Genomic DNA, 23,720 nt, shown 5'->3' on the forward strand with positions numbered 1-23,720 from the left:
GTTGCTTGCTGCGGTACCCTTCACGCCAACTTCAAGTGTGGCAGTACCTGCTGCCTTATGTCCGGCCGAGTTCAGATGGAAAAAGGAATCGGTACGTATGCAGATATCGCTATATCAAGACTCTCACTGTTATCGCGGGACACAACGCGCAGCATTGGCACGGCCCCTCAGTGAAGTGGAAGGAAGGCGAGAGCAAGCATCTGACGACGCTGCTTGGCTCAGGCTGCCCCGGCCTAGCCTTGCACTGCCAGGGCTTGTTTGACCTCTGGCCTCCGTGTTTGTGGGGACGGGCATGGGCCATAGAACCCGTCTTTATCGTTATCGTGCATTTCCATCAAATGGAATGTTAAAAGGCACGATCCCGTTGCAACTGATGGATGGCAACAACTATTCAAACTTCTCTTCAGCTATGGAATCCTTAAATAACTGTTCATTCGCCCGGACGAGCAATGTGCTCGAGATACCAGGCTTGTTATGCTTCACATGTTCCAACACCGTTCTCCATGCTCCAGGTCCTAGGTATACCATCGATACCTCTAGCCTGCCTGCCCGCCCGGGCGATAAGATAACGAAGAGAAAGGAAAGAGGGGTCATCTCTCAAGGTACCTTGCTGTACCTGAGTACCTGTTGAGGTACCTTCAATATCCACCACCAGAAACCCTTCGATGCTCAGCGCCAACGTTAACATTCTTGAGCTCGTCATGCCTCCAACATGCCTCTCTTCATTATCGCCATTAGAATTCGACGGGTACTGGTCCTTTAGCTAGATTCTAGGTCCCAAATAATGTGTTGCTAGCACTGAAATACATGTCCCATCACTTCGTTGATCGAGCTTACCAAGACATTCGGGTTGGTGGCCAGCGACTGAACTTTCTGGAACAGCTACTGGTGTCTACCATTGCCTGGATTAGTGATGCTTTGTTAGTAAAGTACTTGGGCAGGTGCAAGTGCCGTAGCACTCCGCTAGCTGGGCAGGTACCGTGACAGCGCTTACAACCCGGGACGGTACGCAAATGCAGCGGGGATGCTGCTTCCAACCCAACAACGGCAAGGTAGCCGGCCATCATCCCGTCATCACTGCCATCACTGACTGCCATCTCCATGAGCAACTGTCGATCCAACCAAAGCAGTCAAACACAGGACATCAAACCACACCGTTCACGACGACCAACTGCAAGACAACACCTCCAGCGCGGAGACCCCAGCTCGTACGACGTCCAAGTTCAAGCTCGAATATCTACACCGCATCGCTATTCGATATAATATCCATTTGCGCAACCCTCGACCAAAGCTCCTCTCCTCTCGCCACTCGTCCGCCCTCCGACCTTCCGTGTTAGTGTTGGGGAATCTCGAATATCAGACCAAACACTCGATTCACTAGTCATGTTTCCCACCTTTACCGGTAACTCTAGGAAAGGCCGAAATGTCAACCTCAGCGGTCAACGGACTAGTAACCCTTTCACCAGCACGTCATGGGGCGCCAGTTCAGCGACCGGAGCTTCCAAAACAGTAGCGCATGCACAAGCAGAACGTCAGCAAAGGCAACAGGAAAGAGACCGGCTCAGGGCGGCGCAACGAATACAACGAACATGGAGGGGACATCGCGTGCGACGGACCGTACGAGATGAACGGCGCCAGGCTATCGACCGTCTGTACGAAGCGCAACCCGTTGATGCCAACCAGAGGTCAGCAGAGGCATTGCCTCTGGTGTTTGCCGCCTTCCAAGCTTTCAATGTACAGGACCGTCACAGGCTAGCTTTGGTCACCCAAGATCTTCTCCGAACAGACTTCTCTGCCTTCAGCTCGGGAGTGTTGGGTTGGGACAGATTGGGCAAGCTAAGACGGATTTTGCTTGCTGCTTTGACAAGGTGAGCAGTTCATGCCCTTGGTCCTTTACAAGTGTTCATCATGCTAATGCAGGGGTGATCTCTTGATAGGTGCGATCTCGGGAACGAGCAGACCCAGCTGGCTCTTTTTCTACGAGCCCTTGGTGCGATCGGGACCAAGGCGTCGGACTTCAAGACGTTTGAACAAGTTCTGGGAGAGTGGTACAAGGTGCTTGGAAGCTTATGCCAGGAGACTGGTTTGCCCTTCCCTATCCAAGAGCTCATTTGCAGTCTGGTGGTTGCACCGCTTGATGTACCCCACGATTTAGGTGTGTACCATTCGTTTGGACTCTCCCCATCGTACAAGGAAGCTTCTTTGACTAACTGTGGCCGTCCGTTCTACTGTAGAATCCGTCAAACATACAGCCTACCAAAATTTGGTTGTTTCTTTTCTGACACAGCCCGACCTGGCGCGATGCTCGGACCTCATTACGAGACTAGCCGCCAACATAGACCTAGATCGGCTGTCAAATTATATCCTTGACCTCTCGCATAAGCTTCCAAAGCAAGGCCCGAACGCCGTCCTCTGGCTTATCGCACATTACATTGCGATTAATGGAGCGAAGGAGCAACGAAGCTCAAGGCTTCTTTTGATCAAGACCCTCGAATCACTCTTCCCTCTGTGCGCAGCTCAGATAAGGGCGGGTTTTGCTGTTGCCCGGCCAAAAGAATCGGGTTACTTTGCGGAATCCGAGCAAGATGGATCATATGTTCTGCCTCCATTTGTGCGACAACAGCTTCAATCGCTGGTTGATAAAGGAGCCATCCAAGACCTTCTAAGCGCTTTTACCGCGTAAGTGTTCCTTCGCCTGATGCTTATTCCAAGCGCTAATGATCGTAGGACTACCGGGGAGGCTTCTTCTTCAGCGGATGACGACGCCAGTTACCTTGCTGGCTTCATTCTAACTTTGATCAACTGCTTCCCTGCTTTTAGCGAGGACATTCGCATGTACCTTTATGTGGCTGACATCTCAACTGCTCAAGGCCGTATTCCAACGGCCAAGTACTTCTGGAATGCCACACAGAAAACGTCAGTGTTCTCAATTATTGCGTCTAGCCAAGACTCTACGCTAGGTTTTCTTCGAAGCAAACCGTCATCACCAGCTGTTGAAATGATGTGGCATCGAGAATGGAAAACCGTTCTTCTGTTCCTTGAATCTTACGTCTTCGTTTTGCGGCTCATGGACGACGATGATTTCTTTAGCGGTTTAAACCCCCATCCTAACTTCGGCGCCCCTTCCTCTCGACTGCGTCTGGCGGGGATGTCACTGGGCGAACTGAAGCGCTTGACGCAATTTCTCAAGCACCTCAGTTTCACAATGTACTACAATACTAAGGAGCTACTGACAAACAGTCCTTGGGGCGATACGCCGAACTCGACTCGTCCGGGAGGCGATGGCAGTCAAGCTTCCAAATCCGGCAGCTTCCTTCCTCCTGCCGGAGTTGAATTCACTACGCTCAGAGATTTAGCGACGACAGCCATGAAGATGCTTTACGAGCGGGACTCGAGACGACCATTTTTGCCTGAAGGCCACTGGCTGATGACATCCAAGTTCGACATGGAGGGGTTCCTTGCGGCTGTGGTTCTTGAAGAGCAAAGACAACACGAGCTGAGGAATACTGAAGATGGCGAGGACAGCTCGGATGATGATCAACAGGGATGGTCTCATTACGCACATCTTGAGAGGCTCAGGCGGAAGAATAGGAAGGCCGCCCGCAATCACTTACTGTCTGCCATCAGTCCGAAGCTTGAGATTCTGCGCAATATGCCTTTTGCTATCCCCTTTGAGACGCGCGTTCAGATCTTCCGACAGTTCATCCAACTGGACAAGCAGCGCAGACGTGGAGGAGATGGTGACCCAGACATGTGGAGAGCTCATATGCTACGCAATGGCTTTGGTGCCCAGCACCCCTTGGGTAGGCACACGGCTCGGATCCGGAGAGGCCGAGTTTTCGAGGATGCTATGAAACAGCTTTGGGAGCTGGGCGAGGGACTCAAAGAACCAATCCAGGTTACGTTTGAGGACGAATTCGGAATGCAGGAAGCGGGTATCGATGGCGGCGGTGTCACCAAAGAGTTTCTCGACAGCGTGACTACAGAGGCGTTTACTCACACCGAGCTCTTTGTCACGAACAGCAAGAACGCCTACTACCCAAATCCCACCCTTATTGATCGGATCAGAAATATGCGGACAGGGGAGCCCGAGGCCACACAGCGTGCCGTAGAACAGGCACTTAAGATGTACGAATTCCTGGGCCGAATTATCGGCAAATGCATGTACGAGGGAATCCTGATCGACATCGTCTTCGCCGGCTTCTTCCTCCTCAAATGGGCCGCCGACAACGACACCCCAGGCGGCGGCAGCAACTCCCCAGCATCATCCTCCACCACCGCCGGCTACCGCGCCAACATCAACGACCTGCGCGAACTCGACGAGGAGCTCTACCAAGGCATGCTCAGCCTCAAAAACTACACCGGCGACGTGCAAAACGACCTAGCTCTCGACTTCACCATCACAGACCCCATCAACTCCCCCGGCGAGCCCACCCGCACCATCATCCGCCCTCTAATCCCCCACGGCGACTCCACGCCCGTCACCAACGAGAACCGACCGCTCTACATCTCCTACGTCGCCCGCCACCGCCTCGTCCGCCAACCCTACCCGCAAACGCGCGCCTTTTTACGCGGGTTAGGATCCATCATCGACCCTAGCTGGCTCTCCATGTTCAACCAACTCGAACTCCAACGCCTGGTAGGCGGCGACAGCTCAGAAATCGACGTCGAAGACCTCCGTCGCAACACGCACTATAACGGGGTGTACCAGATCGGCCTCGACGGGCTGGAGCACCCGACCATCCAGATCTTCTGGGAGGTGGTGCATGAACTGCGCGACGAAGAGAGGAGGGAAGTCCTAAAATATGTGACGTCGACGCCGAGAGCGCCGCTGCTGGGGTTCGGTCAGTTGAGACCGTATTTCACGATTAGGGATGCCGGGCAGGATCAGGAGCGGTTGCCGAGCGCGAGCACTTGTGTCAATTTGCTGAAGTTGCCGCAGTATCGGAGTAAGGAGAGACTGAAGGAGAAATTGTTGTATGCGGTTAAGAGTGGGGCTGGGTTTAATTTGAGTTAAGAGTTGAGCGAGGCAAAGCAGCGGGATGTGAGGTGTGCTGATTGATGGGAGTGGTGAGCGTGCGTGGTGGGAGAGCGTACGTATGAGTCCTTATGGGTATATGGGTATCTGGGGTTGAGGAGATGGAATGAATGGGATGGCTGTGTTTGGCGTTCAGACGTTCGGTCTATCAAGTCATTGAGACTAAACTAAGCATAAGCAACTGAATTTTTACTAGAAGCGAAATTGATTGAGGACTACATACCCACGGCAATGATAACAGCTACTCTGCGGAGATAGTAAAGAGTGACAGGCGCATCGTAAAAGCTGTGAACATCTATATAGGTACTCCCTGAAGACATTGGTGATGTCTCTTTGCATGCTCACTCACAGAAATGATGAGCTCAACCAGTGCACGGCGTCTACACTTTCGACGGCAAGGGTAAGTGATGATTATTTTCATGGTTCTACGTAGGATGTGTACGTCCGGGAGGGAGTCTGACGGACGACTGACTACATCACCATTTCGTGTTTCCCAGGATTTGTCATCCGCAATGCTTGTCCGCTCGTCACGTCTGACCCACCATCTGAAAAGGACACGCACCTTTTCTGTTCTCTCTTGAATTATTTTCAATTCCTTTTCTGTCCTCTCTGCCGGTAAAATCGAAAGTACAACAAGAACGCGAAGGGGAAAGAAAAACCGTTTGCTACGAAGAAAACAGGACGCCGCACCATAACCTCATAAACACCATCAAGGTATCAAAATCACCCCCCTACTGACCGACTCCTTGCTGACAGCTGGCTTGCTAGAACAAACACAAATCTTCTCTTTCCCCCGCCTCTCCGAACTCCGTCAAACTCCATCTGGCTCAATCAAGCTCAACGTTATCCAACGCCTCACTAATAAACTTTTCCTCCTTCTCGCCCTCTATCGACTCCCCATCCTCACTCCCCGCACTCGACCCCGGCCCAGGCCCCTCGCTATCATCCGTCTCCGGCGGCGTATCCAACCCCGTCGTCCTCGTTGGGGCATTCATCCTGCGCTTCAACATACACATCTCGACATTGATACCCGGTCCGAACGCGCAACCGACGATATACTCCTTTACTTTTCCGCCAGGCGCCAGGGCATCCATGTCTTTTTCCCGCAAACGGTTGAGCACACTGAAGATGGTTGCCGAGGAGCTGTTGCCGTGGTTGATGTACGTGTCGTAGGAGGCGCGCATGTGCTCTGGTGTAAGACCCATGGCGCTTTCGGCGCCAGAGAGGATGGTGGCGCCGCCGGGGTGCATTGCCCAGTCGAAATCTGCTGGTTTTTGGTAGGAGGAGGGGAGTTGGTCTTCGAGGGAGGATAAAAGATCGGAGTAGGTTGGTTGGAGGGAGGCTTTGGCTAGTAGTGGGACTCGAGGAGACAAGACGACTTTCCACCCCATTGGGTCGACGTCGAAACCGAGGTCGTGTTCGGAGTCGGGGATCACGCGGTTTCCCCATCCTAGGAGATCGTATATCGCGGGCTTGCCTGGTTCCTCGCCGATGCCGTTGGAAAGGACCACGGCGCTAGCGCAGTCGCTGAACAAGGCAATGCCGATGCGGGTTTCTTGCAAAGCGTTGATGCTTTCTAGCTCGCTGCGGACCATGATCGTGCTGACTTCGAGCGCGAGGACCAGAATCCGGGCTGGCTTGCCGCGCGCCTTATGTCCTAGGCAGAGGTTGGCTGCCGTTCGGAGTGCGGCGAGGCCACCCGAGCACCCGATACCATGGAGTAGGACCTTTTCGAGGCGGTCGCTGAAACCAAGCTCCTTTGCGACAAAGTGGTCGTAGCCTGGGTTGGCTGAGTCGGTACATGTCGTCGAGACCATGTGTGTGATTTGGGTCGGCTCTACGCGCGCTTCGGCCATAGCCTTTCGGGAGGCTTCTACGGCGAGAGGGACGCCATCGGACATGAAAACCTTGTGAAGTTCGTCGACGGTAGGTGGGTTAGGCTGGTTCACGAGCGGGTGGTCGGGATTTCCTATCGAGGAGCGCTGGTCGATGCCTGTGTATCGGTTGATCGCGAGGACCTTCTTCATGCTGTTGCAGAGCGAAATCAGTACCTGTTCAACAAGCGCAAAGCAAGAGAAGACCAAGATAGCTTACGCTGGAGACTCTGGGTAGTATCTCTTGCTGAGAATGTCGAGAGCGTCTGGACCAAGGTTATATGGAGGATACTGGACTCCCAGGCCCGTGATGGAAAGCCCCAGCTCCCCGGGAGCAGTTGAAGCAGCCATTCTTACTGGTATGGAGGAAATGTTGTGGGGGAACAGTCGTGATAGTCCAATTGGTGTCTCTTCTGGTGTTGTAAAGCAACTATCGAGATCCAATTCCTCGGTGTCTTCTCTTTGTTGTAGTGTTTATCTTTTTGGCGGCGGGGTAGAAGCGAGAGTTGATATATTGCTTGGCAATGACGCACAGTGTTGAAGGGCAACTGAACCGAGGTTTCTTGGGGACAAACGTAGCTCTCACGAGTTGAATCGCCGGTCAATTGGGCGTGAAAGATTTGGGAAGTTTAAGGGGATGAACTTGGTAAACATTGGAATTGTCAGTTTATGTTGTGCGACAGCAAAAGCAAGATGGATGTGTTACCACAGCCCCGATTCATCTTGAAGCTCCTCAGTATCCTTGCCTCGGATCCTGGTCCACTGGTTCGAGATCGTTACCTCATTGCCCAGGGGAAGCGGTTCGTCTGGACTCTGGGATTGAGAATGTGGTGGGGGTGGTGTACTGTTCTCAAACGCCACGCCGGATGGAGCTCGTCTTGGATCCGTAGCGGGATGCTAACAGGGCAGCGAATGCTCTTCGTTCCCTGATTCCAGGCGGTTGCAACTGTATCTGCAGATATTCGTCCGCACAGTGGTCTCGCGATGGTCAACACCGTGGATGAAGGGCTGGAGGTTGAGGAGAGAGGTGATGATTCAATAGGAGTGAAGAGTCAAAGTTGAACGCAGGGGAAGGGCAAGAACTTCAACAAGAGCAATGGATGAACTGTTAGTGCACAATGTTGATCTCATCCCGAAAATGGAAGGCATGATAGAGCCCCGCACTTCCCAGATGCTCATCGAGATCCATTGTTCAGCAATTGATCTTTTCCGTCTGAGAGATGGCCATGTCCAAGAAGCTGGGCTTCAGGCTGTTCCATCAGGTTGTATTTCAGGGTTCTTTGAGCCAACTCGTAGCGTTTCACGAGCAGTGAAAGTCCGTTTGACAAGCTGTTTGAGAGTCAAGATCGAACACCTTTGTGGTTGGAGGGGTTGATAACGTGCGGATAAAACGACGCTATTCCCATTTCTACCAAGTCCCGGCCGCACAACGTCATGACTTTATTCTCCAGGTTTTCTGGCCTGCAAAAAATCGACTGGGGTGAACGTTGATGGTTTCATGGCTTCCTCCTATAGAATGCTAGGTTCAATCCAGACACCAAAAGCATTGTCGCAAATACATATCAGAGGTTGATCGGGCATTCCGTGCAGAATCCTTACAGATGTTGATGCGTTCGCGGCAGGATATCCATATGTACATGTGTCGAATGACAGGGACCGCGGTATAATAAAGGTCGAACGATCAAGTTCCATTTGGGATTCCTAGGAGGTGTTAATGGTGCAATTGGAGCTCTAGAGAATGAATGCTTCCTCTGAGGGGGGCAGGACATCAACATGGCAACAAGAGCTATTCGATCATAGTGTACAGACTGCGGACGCAAGAACGGATGAACAACCATCCCATCCGGATGCATGCGGGGAATTTGGAGCGGCCCACGGCCCCAGACCGGGATAAGGTCGGGTGGGGAGTACCTCGATCCGCTCCTCCGGAAACCGGAACCCCAAGTCCTCTCGGCCCGAAGACATGAAACCGAACCATGGCAATGGTTGAGATCCACACCATCATCCCCAGTCAGACTCACATGTCAGAGAGCTAGAAGCTAGCAAAGGACAAAGGTATCAACAAACAATCCATCATCATAAAGCCTGTCGAATTTCGAATCCAACAAACAAACCCCCGGAACATTGGGAAACAAGAACTGTAACAAAAATCCGCGTGCTGTTGTCCCAGTAAACCAACCCAAAAGATATATCCATCTTCATCATACAACATTGTGAACCTCCCATCATCTCATCGTAGATCAACCCAAACCCCATTTTCCTCCTCCTGCGTACCTAGTGACTCTTCCTCATCGTTGTGAACCTTCCCTCTAAGCAGTCTTCTTCCACTGGGAGTAGATGCCAAGCAGAGAGCTGAGGGTACCAGCAAGACCGACGATGCCATCATCCAAGTTGACCCAGGCAAGAGCCGACAGGGGAACAGTCAAGTCGCAAAGGTCCGAGGTGAGCTGGATGCGGCTGGCGGCGCGCTCGCTATAACATTTACAAGTATCGTTAGCAATCACGTCTCTTCTCTCTCAGCGAATCCACAATCAAGACGGGAAAGGAAAGAAAGCACTTACACCTCAATCCTCTTAGCCTCCACCACACCCTCTCCCTCCTTCCGATCAACCCTCGCCTCCCTCTGCCTCAACCTCCACAGCGCATACGCCTGCGCAACCACGCTGCAGCTCAATCCCATGACCCAGAACCTCTGGCTTTCCCTCGCCAGCCTCTTGGCGCTCTCCGTCTTCCGAATACCCGTCGCATCCAACAGGGTACCCAGATCAAACGTCAAATAACCGGCATAGCCGAGCTGGCGGCCGACCGCCAGATACCTGAGAATCGGGTCGCCGTTCTTGTTGTCGGCCGCCACTGCCGCGGCCTTGATGTGCTCGACGTTCTTGCCGGCGCGCATGACCTTGCGCACCAGGCCGAACTGCTTCTTCATCGTCTCCCATGGCGCGATCGACGAGGCCGGCTTGTTGGTCCGAAGCAGGTACCAGGCGTAGAAGCGGGCAAAGTATTGCAGGAGGCGCAGGAGCTTGTCGCGGCCGACGGTGGTGGCGACGAATTTGAGGTAGTGCGAGACCGCGGGGTGGTAGACGAGGGCGTCGGCGACCATTTTGGTTGTAGTTTGGGGGGGGGGGGTGTTAAAATGCGACGGCTTGCGCGGGTTTTGGTTTTGGTGGTTTGTTGTTGTTGTTGTTGTTGTTGTTGTTGTTGTTGTTGTTGTTGTTGTTGTTGTTGTTGTTGTTGTTGTTGTTGTTGTTGTTGTTGTTGTTGTTGTTGTTGTTGTTGTTGTTGTTGTTGTTGTTGTTGTTGTTGTTGTTGTTGTTGTTGTTGTTAGGTTGAAGTTGATGTTCCGAATCGGAAGAGGGTCGGATGTCGCGGTTCGTTGTTGTTTTGTTGTGGATGATGTTCAGGTACAAGTCAGGTTATAGGTGAAAGTAAGATGAGCTGAGCTGGCGGTCAGACTTCCCCAAGGTTTCAAAGGGGGTGTTTGGGTTGGCTCTGTATCACGGTGATATTCAACTGGTTCACGCAAGGCACGTGTGTTGCACTTTGACTTGATGATTCAAAAAATAAAAGTCAGGAAAAAAGTTAAATTAGCTGATCACTCTTTCAGGTCACTTCTTGGTCGGCTGCGACTTTGCCCAAAGGGAGCACATGCCGAGGTCTCTCCTCACTCCAGCTTCCCGTCCTCTCCGCCTTTGACTCGGGGGAGGACCCATCGGCTCCCCTTTTGTCTCCAACGCTTGGCAATTGCGTGGAGTCATGCAAGGGTCGGCAAGTGCCGCCATGTTTGCAATTGGGGTCGAATCGGGAACGCTCCATCGCGTGCCCAACGGCGGGGTTTTAGCGTGAGGAATAAGCTTCGGGTTAGGGTTGTTGGTGATGGCGTCATGTCCTGAGATCAACATCGTCTTTCAATTTCACAGTTATCATGGGTATGCTTTGTATGTGCTGGCCCGAGATGGCGACTGATTTGGATTCGTATCAAACCACCAGTCCCCACTCCTCAAGATTACACACAACTACGGTCACTACGGAATACGAAGGAAGCATCGCAACAGCATGAGAACACAAAACTATTGACAATGAAACAGTAAACAGGACAGTGCGTACACGTGCCCCCAACACCGGCAAAGTCTATGCACAGCAAGCCATAATCCAACCATAACCAGCTCTATAGCTTCGACGGCGCGGTAAACAGCTTGACCTTCTCCTTGATCGTCTCTTCAGCCTCTTTCTCAATGCGCACAATGAGATCCTTGCAGGTCGGGATGTCATTGATGAGACCCATGACCTGACCAGCAGTCCAGACACCATACTCGGGGTCACCGTTGATGAACACCTCCTTGCCGCGCTTGCCACTGACGTAAGGAGCAATTTCAGAAAACTCGCCCGTCTTGCTCTCCTTCTCCACCTTAAGGGCATCCTGTACTACCTTGTTCTTGAAGAGACGGGTGGTGTTGCGCCAGCGCCTGAGAACAAGCGCGGTATCGGTCTCCTGTGCCTTGACAATCGCCTCCTTGATGTTGTGGTGAATGGGGGATTCGACGGTGCAGAGGAAGCGAGTGCCCATGTTGACACCGCAGGCGCCAAGCATGAGCGCAGCAGCGAGGCCTTGGCCGTCGGCGAAGCCACCCGAGGCGATGAATGGGACGTTGAGTGTCTGGCGGGCCTTGCTGAGGAGGATGAAGTTGGTAATGTCCGACTCACCGACGTGGCTGTGATATGTGGCATAAGCAAGACTGGCCAACAAGGAAGAAATGAGGCATGTGGCTTGACCTACCCAGCGCATTCGAAACCGTCGATGCTCAAGAAATCAACACCAAGCTTCACCGCAGACTGGGCATGTCTGATGGTGGTGCACTTGTGGAGGATGATGACGCCAGCCTTCTTGAGCTTGCTGATGACGGGACCGGGAGAGTTGCCAGCAGTCTCCACGATCTTGAGACCCTCATCAATGACAACCTGGGCGTAAGCCTCATAGTCAGGGGGAACAAGGGCAGGCAGAAGAGTGATGTTGACGGCGAATGGCCTCGTCGTCAGCTTCTTGCACTTGCGAATCTCCTGACGGAGTCCCTCCGGCTCAGGAAAGATCAAGGCAGTAATGATACCCAAGCCACCGGCATTGGACACGGCACTGGCCAGCTCGGCTGTTCCTACATGCTGTTGACACGTTAGCTCCCGTCTTTTGTGTGTCTGAGAATTAGGTAGGGAAGAAAAAGCAAAGACAAAGAAAGACAACTTACTTGCATGCCACCCTGAACGACGGGCACTGTTGCGAGTTGAAACAAAGCATGTCAGCCCAAGGACAGAATCGAATCGTCGTGTCCCAAAAGGTATGAATAGTAACATGAAACGTGGGAGATTGAGGTGAAGATTGATGGTTGAATGTTTGACCGATTGGCCATTGAGGTTCTCATGTGGACGGGAAGGGGAAGGAGTGTATAAGTACGTACCTGTGATGCCGAGTCGGCGGGTAAGTTCAGTCTGCAGCGGCATCTTGATTGTTATCGGTGAAGCAACAACGGCAAGCACGCTTCAAAAAGAGGATGGGGAAAAGGGAAGGAGCAGAAACAAACTCGAATACGGTCACGAAATATCAGCGACAAGATGAGAACAGTTTTAACAAAGGCTAGATTCGCCGACTCTTGATATGGCTGATCGTCCCTAGTCAGGTGAGTAGAAGCCGCCCAATGATGGTAGCATCGGCATTCCTGCAACATCAATGGTGCCGAGGCAATTCGGCGTCTCAAATGTTGATTACTAGTTTGTATCAAGTCGTACGATTACTCTTCATTACCCAGACCTCGGTTGAATATGCGGGGTATAACAGCCAGCTAAACTTACGGACTGGTATTATTTGTATGGTTATTTGGTAATTTACATCACTGGAGCGTTGTCCGAGTGGTAAGCTGAACTCGCTGAAACCCGACTCCTCCGAGATCCTTTCAAGCGGAATCGTTGGATTGCGTACCCGACTCGTTCCTGCTTCATGAGGCTGTTCAACCACCGCCAAGCAACAGAATGAGACGCAACAACACTGGCCCTATCAAGGTCGGCACGTCCAGAGCTGAGCCTTCCTTCTTCAGTCTCCAATCCGAATTTCAACTGCCAAAGAAGTTTGAGCGTGTGCCCTGATGGAAAACCTCACGATTTTCTCTCCAACACAACCTATGACTAACTCGACCTTCAAGTTCCGTCAACCGCAAGTCTTGCTCACCACACAGACAAACCGGGACATTGATTCTCCGTTCCTCTTACAAGGTCAGCTACTTCTATACGATTCTGATCATTTAAAATCCATCCACCTTGGCTCGCTTGGTTACCTACTTCGACCCATGCCCACCAACTACGATCGGTACTAATCACATCATCAACACAAGATCGACTCGAGGTAGCATGAATCGCTGAGAAAACCACCGCCGCTCGCTTTCCCGTGGCTTGGGAACCAATGGCGCTACATCATTGCTACCCTTGGAGCGCCTCTCTTCATGTTGTGCAAGGACAACGTGGATGGCCGCCGACATGATGCCAACCATGTAGGACTCCAGATTGTTCCAGGCCGGCATGTCTTGTACGCCTGCACTTCACCATCTTGAAAGCTTGACGGCAATCTGAATGTGAATGAACGCAATCATTCTCTTTCATGAACACGGTTGGACAAACAAGTCGACTATGCAACAGCAAGCCGTGCCGTCTGCAGCTCACCACCTTCGCCCCTGGCACGCCATTACATACTTATCCTGCCGTGCACATCACGACACAGTTTCCGCCGTCTGTGGCAGCACGGCCACCGGCGTATCCGTCACCGAGGCAAACTCACGGCTTCTTGTCTCAGTCTGCATGGTAACTCTCAAGTTGGCCAGAATGCCCTGTCCCGACGGGGCAGAAAGGCCGTTGCAAGAATCCAGTCTCCCCGCGCCTTTGGGAATCCAGACAGTTCTTCGCCGACGCATGAAAGCCCAACGCTCCGGGGTCTGACTGCGGCATCAAATCGACGAACGATGTACGCCCACCAAGACCTGGCCATCGTTCCTGACCCAACGACGACATGACACGGAAGAGCGCCATCAGTTGCGCCCTAGATCTATAGAACGCCATGCTTGGATAGCTCCATCGTCACTCTTCTGGCAAATCGCCTATCCATAGGGCTCCTTTGGGTCCAGGCCATCCAACCTGCTTGTTTCAGATATTCTCCGACTCTAAAACCGGCCACCGCTCCTCAAGCGACACGGTTGCCCACTCGGCCCAATATCCATCGGGATTGGATAAACCACCATGTCAAAGCTGTCACGGCTCTTCTGAAACACTCACCTACCCCATAGTGATACCAAACATATACCGATGGTTGTACGCTTCCGCATCGATTAACCGTCTGTACCACTTCTAACCCCCGGCGCCGTTCATGCCCAGCCGGCGTGGCACGCACATTGACGCGGTGACACGAACGAAGCCGATTTCCCCGCTCACCATTGGTCAGGCGGCTAATTCCTCGTCCTCAGAGGGCACACGACTGAGTTCGGCCGACCAAATCCAGATAGCTCTGGCCTCCGGACTCGACCTTACGGCCCTCATCCGTTCTCATCCTGGAAGCGGCTCTGCTGGTTATTTCCTTTTTGGATTCTGTCGATCACCGTCCCTGACGCGCGTGGCACACCACTCTAATCAACGAGCGGCTACCAACGAGCCGCGTGTCAAGTCGATTTCTAAAAACTGCGGACCGATCAACTTTTGTTGCCCTATCGCGAGTGGGCCCTTTCCCAAACAGTCCTACCCTACAAGATCAGTGAGATGCATCATAACGCCACGATTCCCCAGAACTACGGTTAACGCAGGAGTAACAAAAGTTTGAAATTGATCAAGGCCCATTCGATACATTTGCCCCTTAGACCAGGCTGTACTCGCCTGTGGAGGATCTAAATTGGCTTCTCGTCAACGGTAACTTTTTGTCACAAAGCCTGGCCATGAGAAGAGTAAGATGACATGAAAGGCATCCGGCAATCCCTTGGGCATCTCGAATCCTACGACTCTAACACGATGCCTCGTGTCACGGCTTCAGAATATCAGTCTTTGCTATGACGAAACAACACCCCCTGCTCTCGCACGTTGCACGTTATAGCAGACTGTTCGCTACAGTGCATTTGACCGGCAGTCAACCCCGAAAACCTGACGATGTGGGTTTGCATCGTCAAAGGTGCACTAGCCGGCCGAAAGCGTCATAATATTTCGAGCTTGATGAACACACCCAATGCCATCACTCGCTGCGCAACATGCATTGCATGCTACCTAGGTGGCTAGGCACTCTGGATGGCCACTGCCGATTGACTCCTCCCGAGGGGCCGGTAACAAACAGCTTTGGCGGATCCGTCTCGAATAAAATAGTACTCTCCGTGCTATGAGGTTCTTTGTTATAGGCCCTCCTCTGTATCGAAGACCAACATGTGGTACGTTTTTCTACTTGTTTCTGCGCCTGATACACCCCCTCGATCTTGGTTGAGGTTGGTGACCGGCTTGGCCCAGCAGTCTGGGTCCCGTAAACGCAAACCCCGACCCGGCCGGCCAAAGGGTTACAACGAATGTGGACATCAAACGTTCGGGATACGTCCGGACTCGCCGACCCTGATCCAAGGTTTTGGTCATTAGCTCAAAGGGAAAGCTTGTCGTCTGATTGTCGAAAGGAATAAGCAATGGACGACCGTCCAGACAGAAACTTTCGAACTGGTTTCTGAAACAAAAATATCGTTCTCGCTGCCTCTGGTCCAATCCCGTGTCTCTCAATTTAGTTGCGTTTCGCAACAAAAAGAAAAACATCATCCCCCACCATGTGGAGGGGCGGATCTACCCACTTCTAGCCTGGCTGATGGATAGGTAGAGGCACTGACAACTCAGAGGTCAGTCTCGGTGGTCTTGGCACCTACAAACGCTCCTCCAACAGGCTGATTTCCGACCACCAAGTGCAGGGAACAACCATCAGAAAGTCTACCCACCGACTTCACCGTCTAATTGTGTTGGGACGACTCACGGTAAACTTGTTGTTGTGATTCCTCGCGTCCAATGGGCCAGAGGCATCGGTTGCGATGGTTCAGTGTTGGCGGACATCTAAGGACCCTGCGTCAGTGGATAACTGTTCTTGTCTCATCGGTATCTCACTGCGTCATTTTGGATTTTCCGCCGTTTTACTTTCTCTCGTTCGCTTCCTCCGGCGCATCTTGGCTGGCTACCGTCATGGACCAGCCTTGGACGAATGCCCCATAACATCCAACGTGGAGGTCTGGCACCGTCTACCGTGCATCCACGATGACCGCCGCTGCTCTCCGGCGGCAGCGATCTGTCTGTGGTTACCCAGGCTGAGTACGTGCAGTACACACAAGGTCGGAGCATGCCGTGGTCTGTACGGATGCAACATGACCTTGTCGTCAAGTGTCATGGCACACTCCACTTTCAATGATTTCCTCCCGAGTGTTACAGTCAAGAGGCGGTACGATGGTGTTCGGCGTACGGGGTACCTCGATGAGCAACAGGAAACGGAATTCGAAGGTGAAAGGCCGGGTAACTGTTTACCATTCATTCCTTTAACGACGACCGTAACGGTTCAAGTGAACAAATCAACATACACCGACTAGCCGTTGTTTTGACGAAGCTGGATATCCCCGGCCATCTCCCGTGGTAGCTACGTTCGTTTCTCTGTTTCCTCCGTTCCGTGTTTTGTCCGGGGTACTTTGTCCTTCAAGTTACCTTCCTAGGTCACCGTCCGCTTGAAAAAATATTTCCCTGGTCTACTTATGATGCACTAGCCCGTGGATTGCCAGTGGTAATTCTGATGCTCCTGCATATTTGCGAACAAACAATCCAAGATATCCCGTGGAATAAACGCAGGACAGCAGGTCCAGGGGTGTATGGGAAGAAACAAGCAACAACGTCTCGAATCCACTTCCGCCACATCAGTCCGACTCGTTTCAACGGTACAAGCGCTACCTACTTCTCGGGCCAGACGGATTGTATAATAAAGCACGAACCGCTCTTTTCCATTTCCATCCATATCCACAAGGTCTTCACCCAAGTCATCCCTTCACTCAACCGAGTACACACTTATTCACGGTTCTTAATTCATCCTCGCCCACTCCGCAAATTCGGCCTTTCGACCTCGACTTTCGTTTCCCGCCCTTTCGATCTACATCACAACACTTCAGCCAAACACCTGCACACAACTTACACCATTTCATACGTCTCCACCCAAATACCAACATAATGTCTTTTAACGCCAACCAGTGGCAAAGCAAGCTCGCCGGTACGCAGGGTTTTGATGTGTGTGTTCTACTCATGTCATCGACTAACCACTCTTGTAGATGCTTGCCGGAACTATCAGATGCCTCTTCCTCAATATCACGTTGTTTCAGACCGGAGAGGTAAGCAACGAATGTGACTATGGGATTGGGAAGCGTCAAAAGCTAACGTTCGGACCCAGGCGGCCGTACTGCTTGGTCTTGCCGTGTGGAAGTAGGCGGAGAGCTCATCGACGCCAGGTTCTGGTTCGACGGCAAGAACCTCGAAAATGCCAAGGAGGATGCCGCTGAAGTGGCCCTGAACCGCCTCAACAGCACGAGATCGCCATCATCGGCAACTAGCCGGAGTAGCATCTGGTGATTGCGGGAGTCGCCCGATATTTTGCTGCTGGATCGGCATGAATAGGATGGCATTTCTGCGCTTCACTATTTGTTTTACCACGGCGTTGGTTGTGTTTCCTCATATTTCTAGCCCCGACGGCGTTTCTTTTGTCAAATTTGTTTTGTACGACAACAACCTTACGGCGGCCCTGCACCCAGGTGTTCGCCTTGGTTCGGAGTAGCAACGATTGCTCACGCCAAACAGCAGCGATTTCGAAGAAATCTACTACAGCCAAGGCTGCGGCGATAGTGGGGGAAACCAATGGATGGCTCAGTTGGGTCGAACAAAAGCGGCGCTGCGGCAATCTGCTTGTCCCACCCATCCGGAGCGGGCCCGTCTGTCAGATTTGAGGGTCCAACAACTCTGGAGTCTCGGTCAATTCACCGCCCCAATCATCAACATGGTCGACACAAGGAAATGATGCATGGAAGTGTGGAGGATGCTGGGGCTCGTTAGCTCGTTAACGATCTGGGTTGACTCTTGACCGCATGTTGGTGGTCGAGTCCCTTGATCCTGGGTTGACTTGCTCCTCCCTACCAACATTACTGGTGGCATCATATCTACGACAATGACTTGTTGGGGGATGGAATTCGACTAGGACCAGAAGGGATCCTCGTCTGTCAGGTGACAGGCCTGCCCGACATTCTTTGGTTGTCTCACAACAAGGCGGAGGCCAAATGCCTATGGGTTGTTTGTTTTGGGCTTTGGTTTCGTTTTGATGTTTTCATTGCCACCATTTAATACCCTTTTTGTTCTGTTTTGCTTTTTGGGTGGTAATCTACAAGGAGGAGTGATATTTGATGTAATGGCATTTTTAATCAGCAATTTGGGGTTGTCTCTTTTAGCAGACGGGAGGGACAGTTGGTGGGACGGCACGGGTTGTTATTATCAGGGAGGCATTTGCGCGAGAAGCTTGGTCAAAAGTCTTGATTGATGTTGGAGCAGTCTAGGAAGAAAGGGGGAGAGAGACTGGTTGTGGCAGACGCAAATTCGGGAGTTAATCTTTGCGACTTTCTCAAAAGGACGATGGATGAGGGGAGATGACTGGCTGGATCCGGTCTGAGTGGTACGATGACTGTCATGAGCGTTACGAGGCTGGGCTTCTCTTTTGCTTTCACGACCGGTTATGTCATTTCCTTTCACCTTTGGTCTAATGAGTGAGCGTTTTTTATATCTTGAATATCAGCCTGCAATGTTTTTTGCAGCATCTGAAGAGCACTTCATCCTTCAAGCCGTTGACACGTGAAAGAGAATGTACTGATATGAGCTGATGATCTCGAAAATCAACAGCCCTACACGACGATCTCGTGGACATCGGGGCAGCCCTACCGTCAAAACCCAAAATCTACCAACGGAGCATAGGAAAACGCCAAACACCATTGAAGAGATGACAATCAGGTTGGTCACACCAGGGGGAAAGCACCTGTGTAAGTGGTTCAGCCAATGTATAAGAAAGGTCGCTCTCCCGTGACTACCTAGGCGGCAGGCATTCCACTGCTGCGCCTCCCATGCAGCTTAACGTAGCTCTTGCATGACCAAGTCCCGGACGATCTAGCCCTCGACACAGTTAGTCTTATTGGTGACTTTGTGCGACCTGAAACACGATGTTGATCTTTTTTGTGACATCCGGGATTAGTATGTACGTTCCTGGTCCGTACTGTGTATATTTCCCCACGAAGGCAGAATAATTTGTCAAGCCAACGAACGGTTCGGAACTGAACGGGGGGAATACAAGACACGGAGCCGAGTCCGGGACCGGGACCGGAGACCGGTACTATATACCGGTCGGTACCAATGGTTAATTTGGTATGGAATGGACGAATTGTAGACACGGCGCGGCGCAGGGGGCCGAAGCGGAAACGGAATTCGTTGGTCAACGAACCACGACACAAACTTACAACGAACGGATTTTTACCTAACAGACGGGTAGCCGTGGATAGGCGATCATCCAATTCTTGATGGTTACTCAACGTCAAAGTACTTTGCTTCTTACAGATTTTACTACGGTGTGTACTTACTTACTTCCAGACCCGCACTTTGCCGTGTAGATCTCCATCCAGTCACCCATTCAGGCTCCCGCCCCCGTTAGGTAACTGGCAATGTAGCCGGATGGAAAACTGTTCTGCGGGTAAATATTTGTCTGGAATGGTCAACGACAGGTAGCTATCCAGAGTCAGGCAAGTCATACCCAGTCACCACCAGTCTACCAAGCAAGGCGAGCGAGGTAAGGCGAAGCGAGGAGGAGAAAGTGTGGGATACCGGGGGATACGTAGACGAACTCTCTTCGATGTAGCTTGCCTGCTGTCTTTCTTTCCGTCGAGATCTCACCGCATCTTATGACGGTCACAAGAACTGTGTTGACCGATTGTGTGGTTGAGACATTGAGGCGGTCAACAACCACTTTGATGGAAGATACGAGGTGAGGTGGTGATGTCCTCAACTTGAGCCTGACCAGTAAACATCCTTGTGTCGATGGTTCGCGAATCCGGGGGAAGATGTTGGGACTTTGGGACTTTGGGTGGGTTGAAACCCCTGGATCACTAGGATTGGGATCAGGAACCAGACCAGACTGGTTGCAGTTGGAGATCGTGGACTGTGTGTGGGTTGGTGAACATCAAGGTGTCATGCTGCCCGGCCTTGTTCCCAACTCCCGAAAGGATGGAAGGACAAGGTGACGGCCGGGGGACCAGGTGGGTGATCAACGAACGCCGCGTGGGGGCCCACGTCCGGGTATCGGTTGTTGGTCAGGGGGCGGTGGCTTTTTAAGGTTATGGTCTGTGCGTCCCCTTGTATTTTGGGGGTTTGAGCCGCAAACGCTCTCGGGAAAACTCCGGAAAGGCGGCTCCAAAAATTGTTCCTGAAGTCCCGCTCTCCGGTGCTCCACTCGATGCCACTGCCGCCGGCCAAACATTGCAGAGTCCGCCGAGATCACGAGTGTTCGAGTCCCTCCCCCCGGCTGCTTCGCGGGTTGCGTGCGTGTAGTAGTAGTGTGTCCGCCCCGTGTTGTGTGGTGTTCCCCGAGCCGGTCCGCCCTCCGTCCCGTCGCCTCCATTCCCCCCCCGCGCCGTGTGTGTACCCCCACCGTCGTCGTCGCAAACCGATCCGACCAGCAAATTTAACCACCACCACCACCAACCGGCATAACAACCACGAAAAATGCCTGCGAGGTTGGGTCTCAGCGCCGCCTTCCGGTCCCTGTCCATCCGGACAAACCAATTGCCTCAGAAGCAATCGATTGCCGCCGCCGTGCAGGCGCGCACCTACATCACAGATTCCACAAGCTCGTCGAGGCTATCACCCAGAGTCCAAGTCCAGCAACAACAACAACAACGGACACAACCATTCTCGACCGAGACCACTCCTCCTACCAACAGCAACAATGGCGACCTTGCCGGCATTGAAGGCCAACCACCAGTAGAAGTCACCCCCGAGAACGCTGCCGCCCTTTCCCAGCTGTCAGAGATCGCATACGGTGTCAAGGCGGCCGACGTCGCGACCGAGGGCCACAAGTACGGCTTGCCCACGCTGCCGCTGCCGTCGGAGCTGCACCACAAGTACCGCTACTCGGAGGTCGTCAACCACGCTACGAAGTTGCTTATGAAGGATGGAAAGCTGAGCAAGGCGCAGAGGGTACGACGACTGTTCCCCCAGATACATATGACCTCGACTTGCCCACGGCACCTCTACTCAAACTACCTACTTTGCGACGGAAAGCTAACACTACCCTTTTAACAACAACAAACAGGACATGGCCATGATCCTAAACTACCTCCGCTCCTCGCCCCCTCCCAAACTCAACCCGTCGCGCCCTTTGATCCCCGGCCACCCGCCTGCCTCGCACCTGCCCCTCAACCCGGTCGAGTACCTCACGGTCGCCATCGACTCGGTGGCGCCCCTGATCAAGATGCGCGGCTACAAGGGTCTTGCCGGTGGTGGTCGCTCTCTCGAGGTGCCGCAGCCCATCCCGGCGCGCCAGCGCCGCTCCACGGCCTTCAAGTGGATCTTGGATGTGGTCAACAAGAAGCCGAGCAAGGGATCCGGTCGCACCATGTTCGCGCATAGAGTGGCTGAGGAGATCGTCGCCGTCGTGGAAGGCAGGAGCTCGGTCTGGGATAAGCGGTTGTTGGTGCACAAGCTGGGCACGGCCAACAGAGCCAACTTGAACTCGCCGGCGCTGCAATTGAAGGGCAAGAGATTTTGATTGACCTGTTAAGCCAACAACGAACACAGCAAAATCATGCACTCTCTGACCGACCGACCCCTTTTACTGTGTATACTAGTTTTTGTGTGTATGGATATGTATGCTGCTTTGCTGCTGCTGCTGCTGCTACCCTCGTGATAGAGAGAAAAAGACGGGGAAGGTTTTGTGTTTCTTGGTCTTGTCACGGTTATAGCGACGTTGATGGTAGGCAATGGTTTTTGACTGCCCTGCTTATAGCCACGGGAGTTGGAGGCGACAAACATTTACGCATTAACATATGGCCACAACGTTTGTCCCGTAAAGATCATCAGTGAACCTCAGCCTGGAGTGATCCGGCTAAGATGTCGATACGCGGGGTTATTCCATCTGTATACGAGCCCTACGTGATCCGAACACCGCGGCTTGTCGTATGATGAGGTTGTTTGTTGTCTTCTCAGATGACATCCTCGACGCCTTATCGTAAGAGTAGGAAGAGCCATCAACAGGAGCGATCCTTGTTGCGAGTAGTCTTTTTTGAAGTTCACTGAGGGAGCATCAAGGGTATTGGGGATAAAGAGGATAGCTTCATATTCATAACCATGGCATGACCCTATGTTTGTTTCCCACGTCATTTTTTTCCGGTATTGAGAGAGCTCCAACCATGTCGCTCAAGTGCCACTGCTAACCCTAACCACAGAACGCAGCGATGTAACAAGAAAAGAAACTAGGTAGGCAAACATCCGTCACATGCGAGATTATGTCTTCTCGATAACCATCACAGAATTGAGCATTTTGCTCTTGCTTTGTTCTTGTGACATTGCAACACATTGCACGCAATTTGATATCGTGGCTCTTTAAACTTTAAACAACCGTCGCTGTCACTTGTGGAGCCAACGGCGGCGCAGCGCACGGTGGATCAAGAGATGCCGAGCATGAGATTTGGTTGCCCTGACTGAGCTCAAGCAGTGTTGGAGCTCCAGAAGCTCTATCAAAATGTTCCATCGAAGCTCTCGAACGCAAAGTCCAGGTCCCCTTTCCAACGCCTGATGACTTGGAGGGCGGGGGCGGAGATCTTAGCGGAGGCAACAAATAACCTTAATACTTTGTAGCTTTATTTGGGGTCCTACATCAATATCCACCCATCTTTTCATCTTCTTACAACAAATGTAGTTTGGCAGCGCATCATGCAAGCGGCGTTGGCCGATCACTCACTTCATGATGACAGAAATTCGAATTTCGAAAAACAACAACACAGCAACAACGCCCAGACAGCACACAACCACCCGTCCCGCCGGCGAGTTGTCCCGTCGTCCAGGTTTCCGGGATACTCAAGCCCTACACAATAAACACAGTGACGCTGCCCAGCACTTGCCCAGCCCGCAGTTTGGTGCCACAGAGAGTGTCTTGGTGATGCTTTGTTGCAGCATCCGTCTTCAAGCCCGTCGAGTCTTCTGATCGGCCGCAGCTTGGCATTACGGAGTCGGTACTGCTAAGGAGCCTTGGCGAGACCCTTGGCGGCAGCCAACAACAGCAAGAGAGCGACTCTAGCAGCCTCCAACGTGTCGCTAAAACGAGCCAGAAAGGAGCGAAACCGAAGACGAAGCTCCGTCAGGACCGTCAGGACCGTCAGGACCGTCACAGGGGCAGCTACGCTCACTACGGCGACACTACGGCAGCCGTCGCCCCGCAACATGTGCATGATCGACTGAAGGTCTGCTGCAAAAGCGACCAAGCCCAGCCTTGAATTCCACACCCAAACCTAGAACCCGAAGACCCCCAAGACCCGAGCCTAGCCCCGAGCTAGCCTACCAGGAACAGCCCCTAGCATTTTGCTAGCATCCGAGAGGTAGTCTGCGCCTGTGCCTGGAGCTGCCGTGGACGGGAGGTGGTGAAGCAGGAGGTTCCCCCGACCACAAAGTCGCAGCCTCCCCAGTCATCCATCTCTCTCTCCCTTCTTCCTTCCGTCCTT

At 52.5% G+C, this 23,720-nt stretch overlaps 6 protein-coding genes across 6 annotated transcripts; 3 read left to right on the plus strand and 3 right to left on the minus strand.

Annotated features, from left to right (window-relative positions):
- The first annotated feature begins 995 nt into the window (after positions 1 to 995).
- B0H65DRAFT_468398 (uncharacterized protein) lies at positions 996 to 5,268 on the plus strand. Its single transcript, XM_062826958.1, has 4 exons — positions 996 to 1,868; positions 1,938 to 2,155; positions 2,235 to 2,679; positions 2,728 to 5,268. The coding sequence occupies exons 1-4, from the start codon at positions 1,384 to 1,386 to the stop codon at positions 5,015 to 5,017; spliced, it is 3,438 nt and encodes a 1,145-aa protein (XP_062680281.1). The 5' UTR covers positions 996 to 1,383; the 3' UTR covers positions 5,018 to 5,268.
- A 474-nt stretch (positions 5,269 to 5,742) lies between these two features.
- B0H65DRAFT_220784 (putative type III polyketide synthase) lies at positions 5,743 to 7,307 on the minus strand. The gene has a single exon (XM_062822047.1). The coding sequence runs from the start codon at positions 7,063 to 7,065 to the stop codon at positions 5,866 to 5,868; it is 1,200 nt and encodes a 399-aa protein (XP_062680282.1). The 5' UTR covers positions 7,066 to 7,307; the 3' UTR covers positions 5,743 to 5,865.
- A 1,914-nt stretch (positions 7,308 to 9,221) lies between these two features.
- Positions 9,222 to 10,015, minus strand: B0H65DRAFT_429418 (peroxisomal biogenesis factor 11; the record flags this gene model as incomplete). The annotated part of the gene is made up of 2 exons (XM_062824823.1): positions 9,222 to 9,384; positions 9,474 to 10,015. 2 exons carry the CDS (start codon positions 10,013 to 10,015, stop codon positions 9,222 to 9,224), a joined length of 705 nt encoding a protein of 234 aa, XP_062680283.1.
- Positions 10,016 to 10,942: 927 nt separating this feature from the next.
- On the minus strand, positions 10,943 to 12,644 carry B0H65DRAFT_220794 (inosine monophosphate dehydrogenase). The gene is made up of 4 exons (XM_062822048.1): positions 12,363 to 12,644; positions 12,153 to 12,178; positions 11,690 to 12,069; positions 10,943 to 11,624 (listed from the first exon to the last, which is right to left on the minus strand). Exons 1-4 carry the CDS (start codon positions 12,403 to 12,405, stop codon positions 11,081 to 11,083), a joined length of 993 nt encoding a protein of 330 aa, XP_062680284.1. The 5' UTR covers positions 12,406 to 12,644; the 3' UTR covers positions 10,943 to 11,080.
- A 4,510-nt stretch (positions 12,645 to 17,154) lies between these two features.
- B0H65DRAFT_549697 (uncharacterized protein) lies at positions 17,155 to 17,550 on the plus strand (the record flags this gene model as incomplete). Its single annotated transcript, XM_062829677.1, has 3 exons — positions 17,155 to 17,194; positions 17,253 to 17,312; positions 17,372 to 17,550. The coding sequence occupies 3 exons, from the start codon at positions 17,155 to 17,157 to the stop codon at positions 17,548 to 17,550; spliced, it is 279 nt and encodes a 92-aa protein (XP_062680285.1).
- A 2,866-nt stretch (positions 17,551 to 20,416) lies between these two features.
- B0H65DRAFT_220961 (ribosomal protein S7 domain-containing protein) lies at positions 20,417 to 21,931 on the plus strand. The gene is made up of 2 exons (XM_062822049.1): positions 20,417 to 21,201; positions 21,317 to 21,931. Exons 1-2 carry the CDS (start codon positions 20,728 to 20,730, stop codon positions 21,770 to 21,772), a joined length of 930 nt encoding a protein of 309 aa, XP_062680286.1. The 5' UTR covers positions 20,417 to 20,727; the 3' UTR covers positions 21,773 to 21,931.
- Positions 21,932 to 23,720: the final 1,789 nt, after the last annotated feature.

The sequence above is a fragment of the Neurospora tetraspora genome (genome assembly GCF_033439725.1).
Source record: "Neurospora tetraspora strain CBS 560.94 chromosome Unknown B0H65scaffold_5, whole genome shotgun sequence".
NCBI lineage: Eukaryota > Fungi > Ascomycota > Sordariomycetes > Sordariales > Sordariaceae > Neurospora > Neurospora tetraspora.

Bases quoted from the DNA above. Each gene is read 5' to 3' on its own strand.
- B0H65DRAFT_468398 (XM_062826958.1), top strand. From the start codon at position 1,384: ATGTTTCCCACCTTTACCGGTAACTCTAGGAAAGGCCGAAATGTCAAC. The intron at 1,869-1,937 runs GTGAGCAGTTCA...ATCTCTTGATAG, and splicing joins TTGCTTGCTGCTTTGACAAG to GTGCGATCTCGGGAACGAGC. The intron at 2,156-2,234 runs GTGTGTACCATT...GTTCTACTGTAG, and splicing joins TGATGTACCCCACGATTTAG to AATCCGTCAAACATACAGCC.
- B0H65DRAFT_220794 (XM_062822048.1), bottom strand. From the start codon at position 12,405: ATGCCGCTGCAGACTGAACTTACCCGCCGACTCGGCATCACAG. The intron at 12,070-12,152 runs GTAAGTTGTCTT...ACGTGTCAACAG, and splicing joins TCGTTCAGGGTGGCATGCAA to CATGTAGGAACAGCCGAGCT. The intron at 11,625-11,689 runs GTAGGTCAAGCC...CACATATCACAG, and splicing joins GACGGTTTCGAATGCGCTGG to CCACGTCGGTGAGTCGGACA.
- B0H65DRAFT_220784 (XM_062822047.1), bottom strand. From the start codon at position 7,065: ATGAAGAAGGTCCTCGCGATCAACCGATACACAGGCATCGACCAGCGC.
- B0H65DRAFT_220961 (XM_062822049.1), top strand. From the start codon at position 20,728: ATGCCTGCGAGGTTGGGTCTCAGCGCCGCCTTCCGGTCCCTGTCCATC. The intron at 21,202-21,316 runs GTACGACGACTG...AACAACAAACAG, and splicing joins AGCTGAGCAAGGCGCAGAGG to GACATGGCCATGATCCTAAA.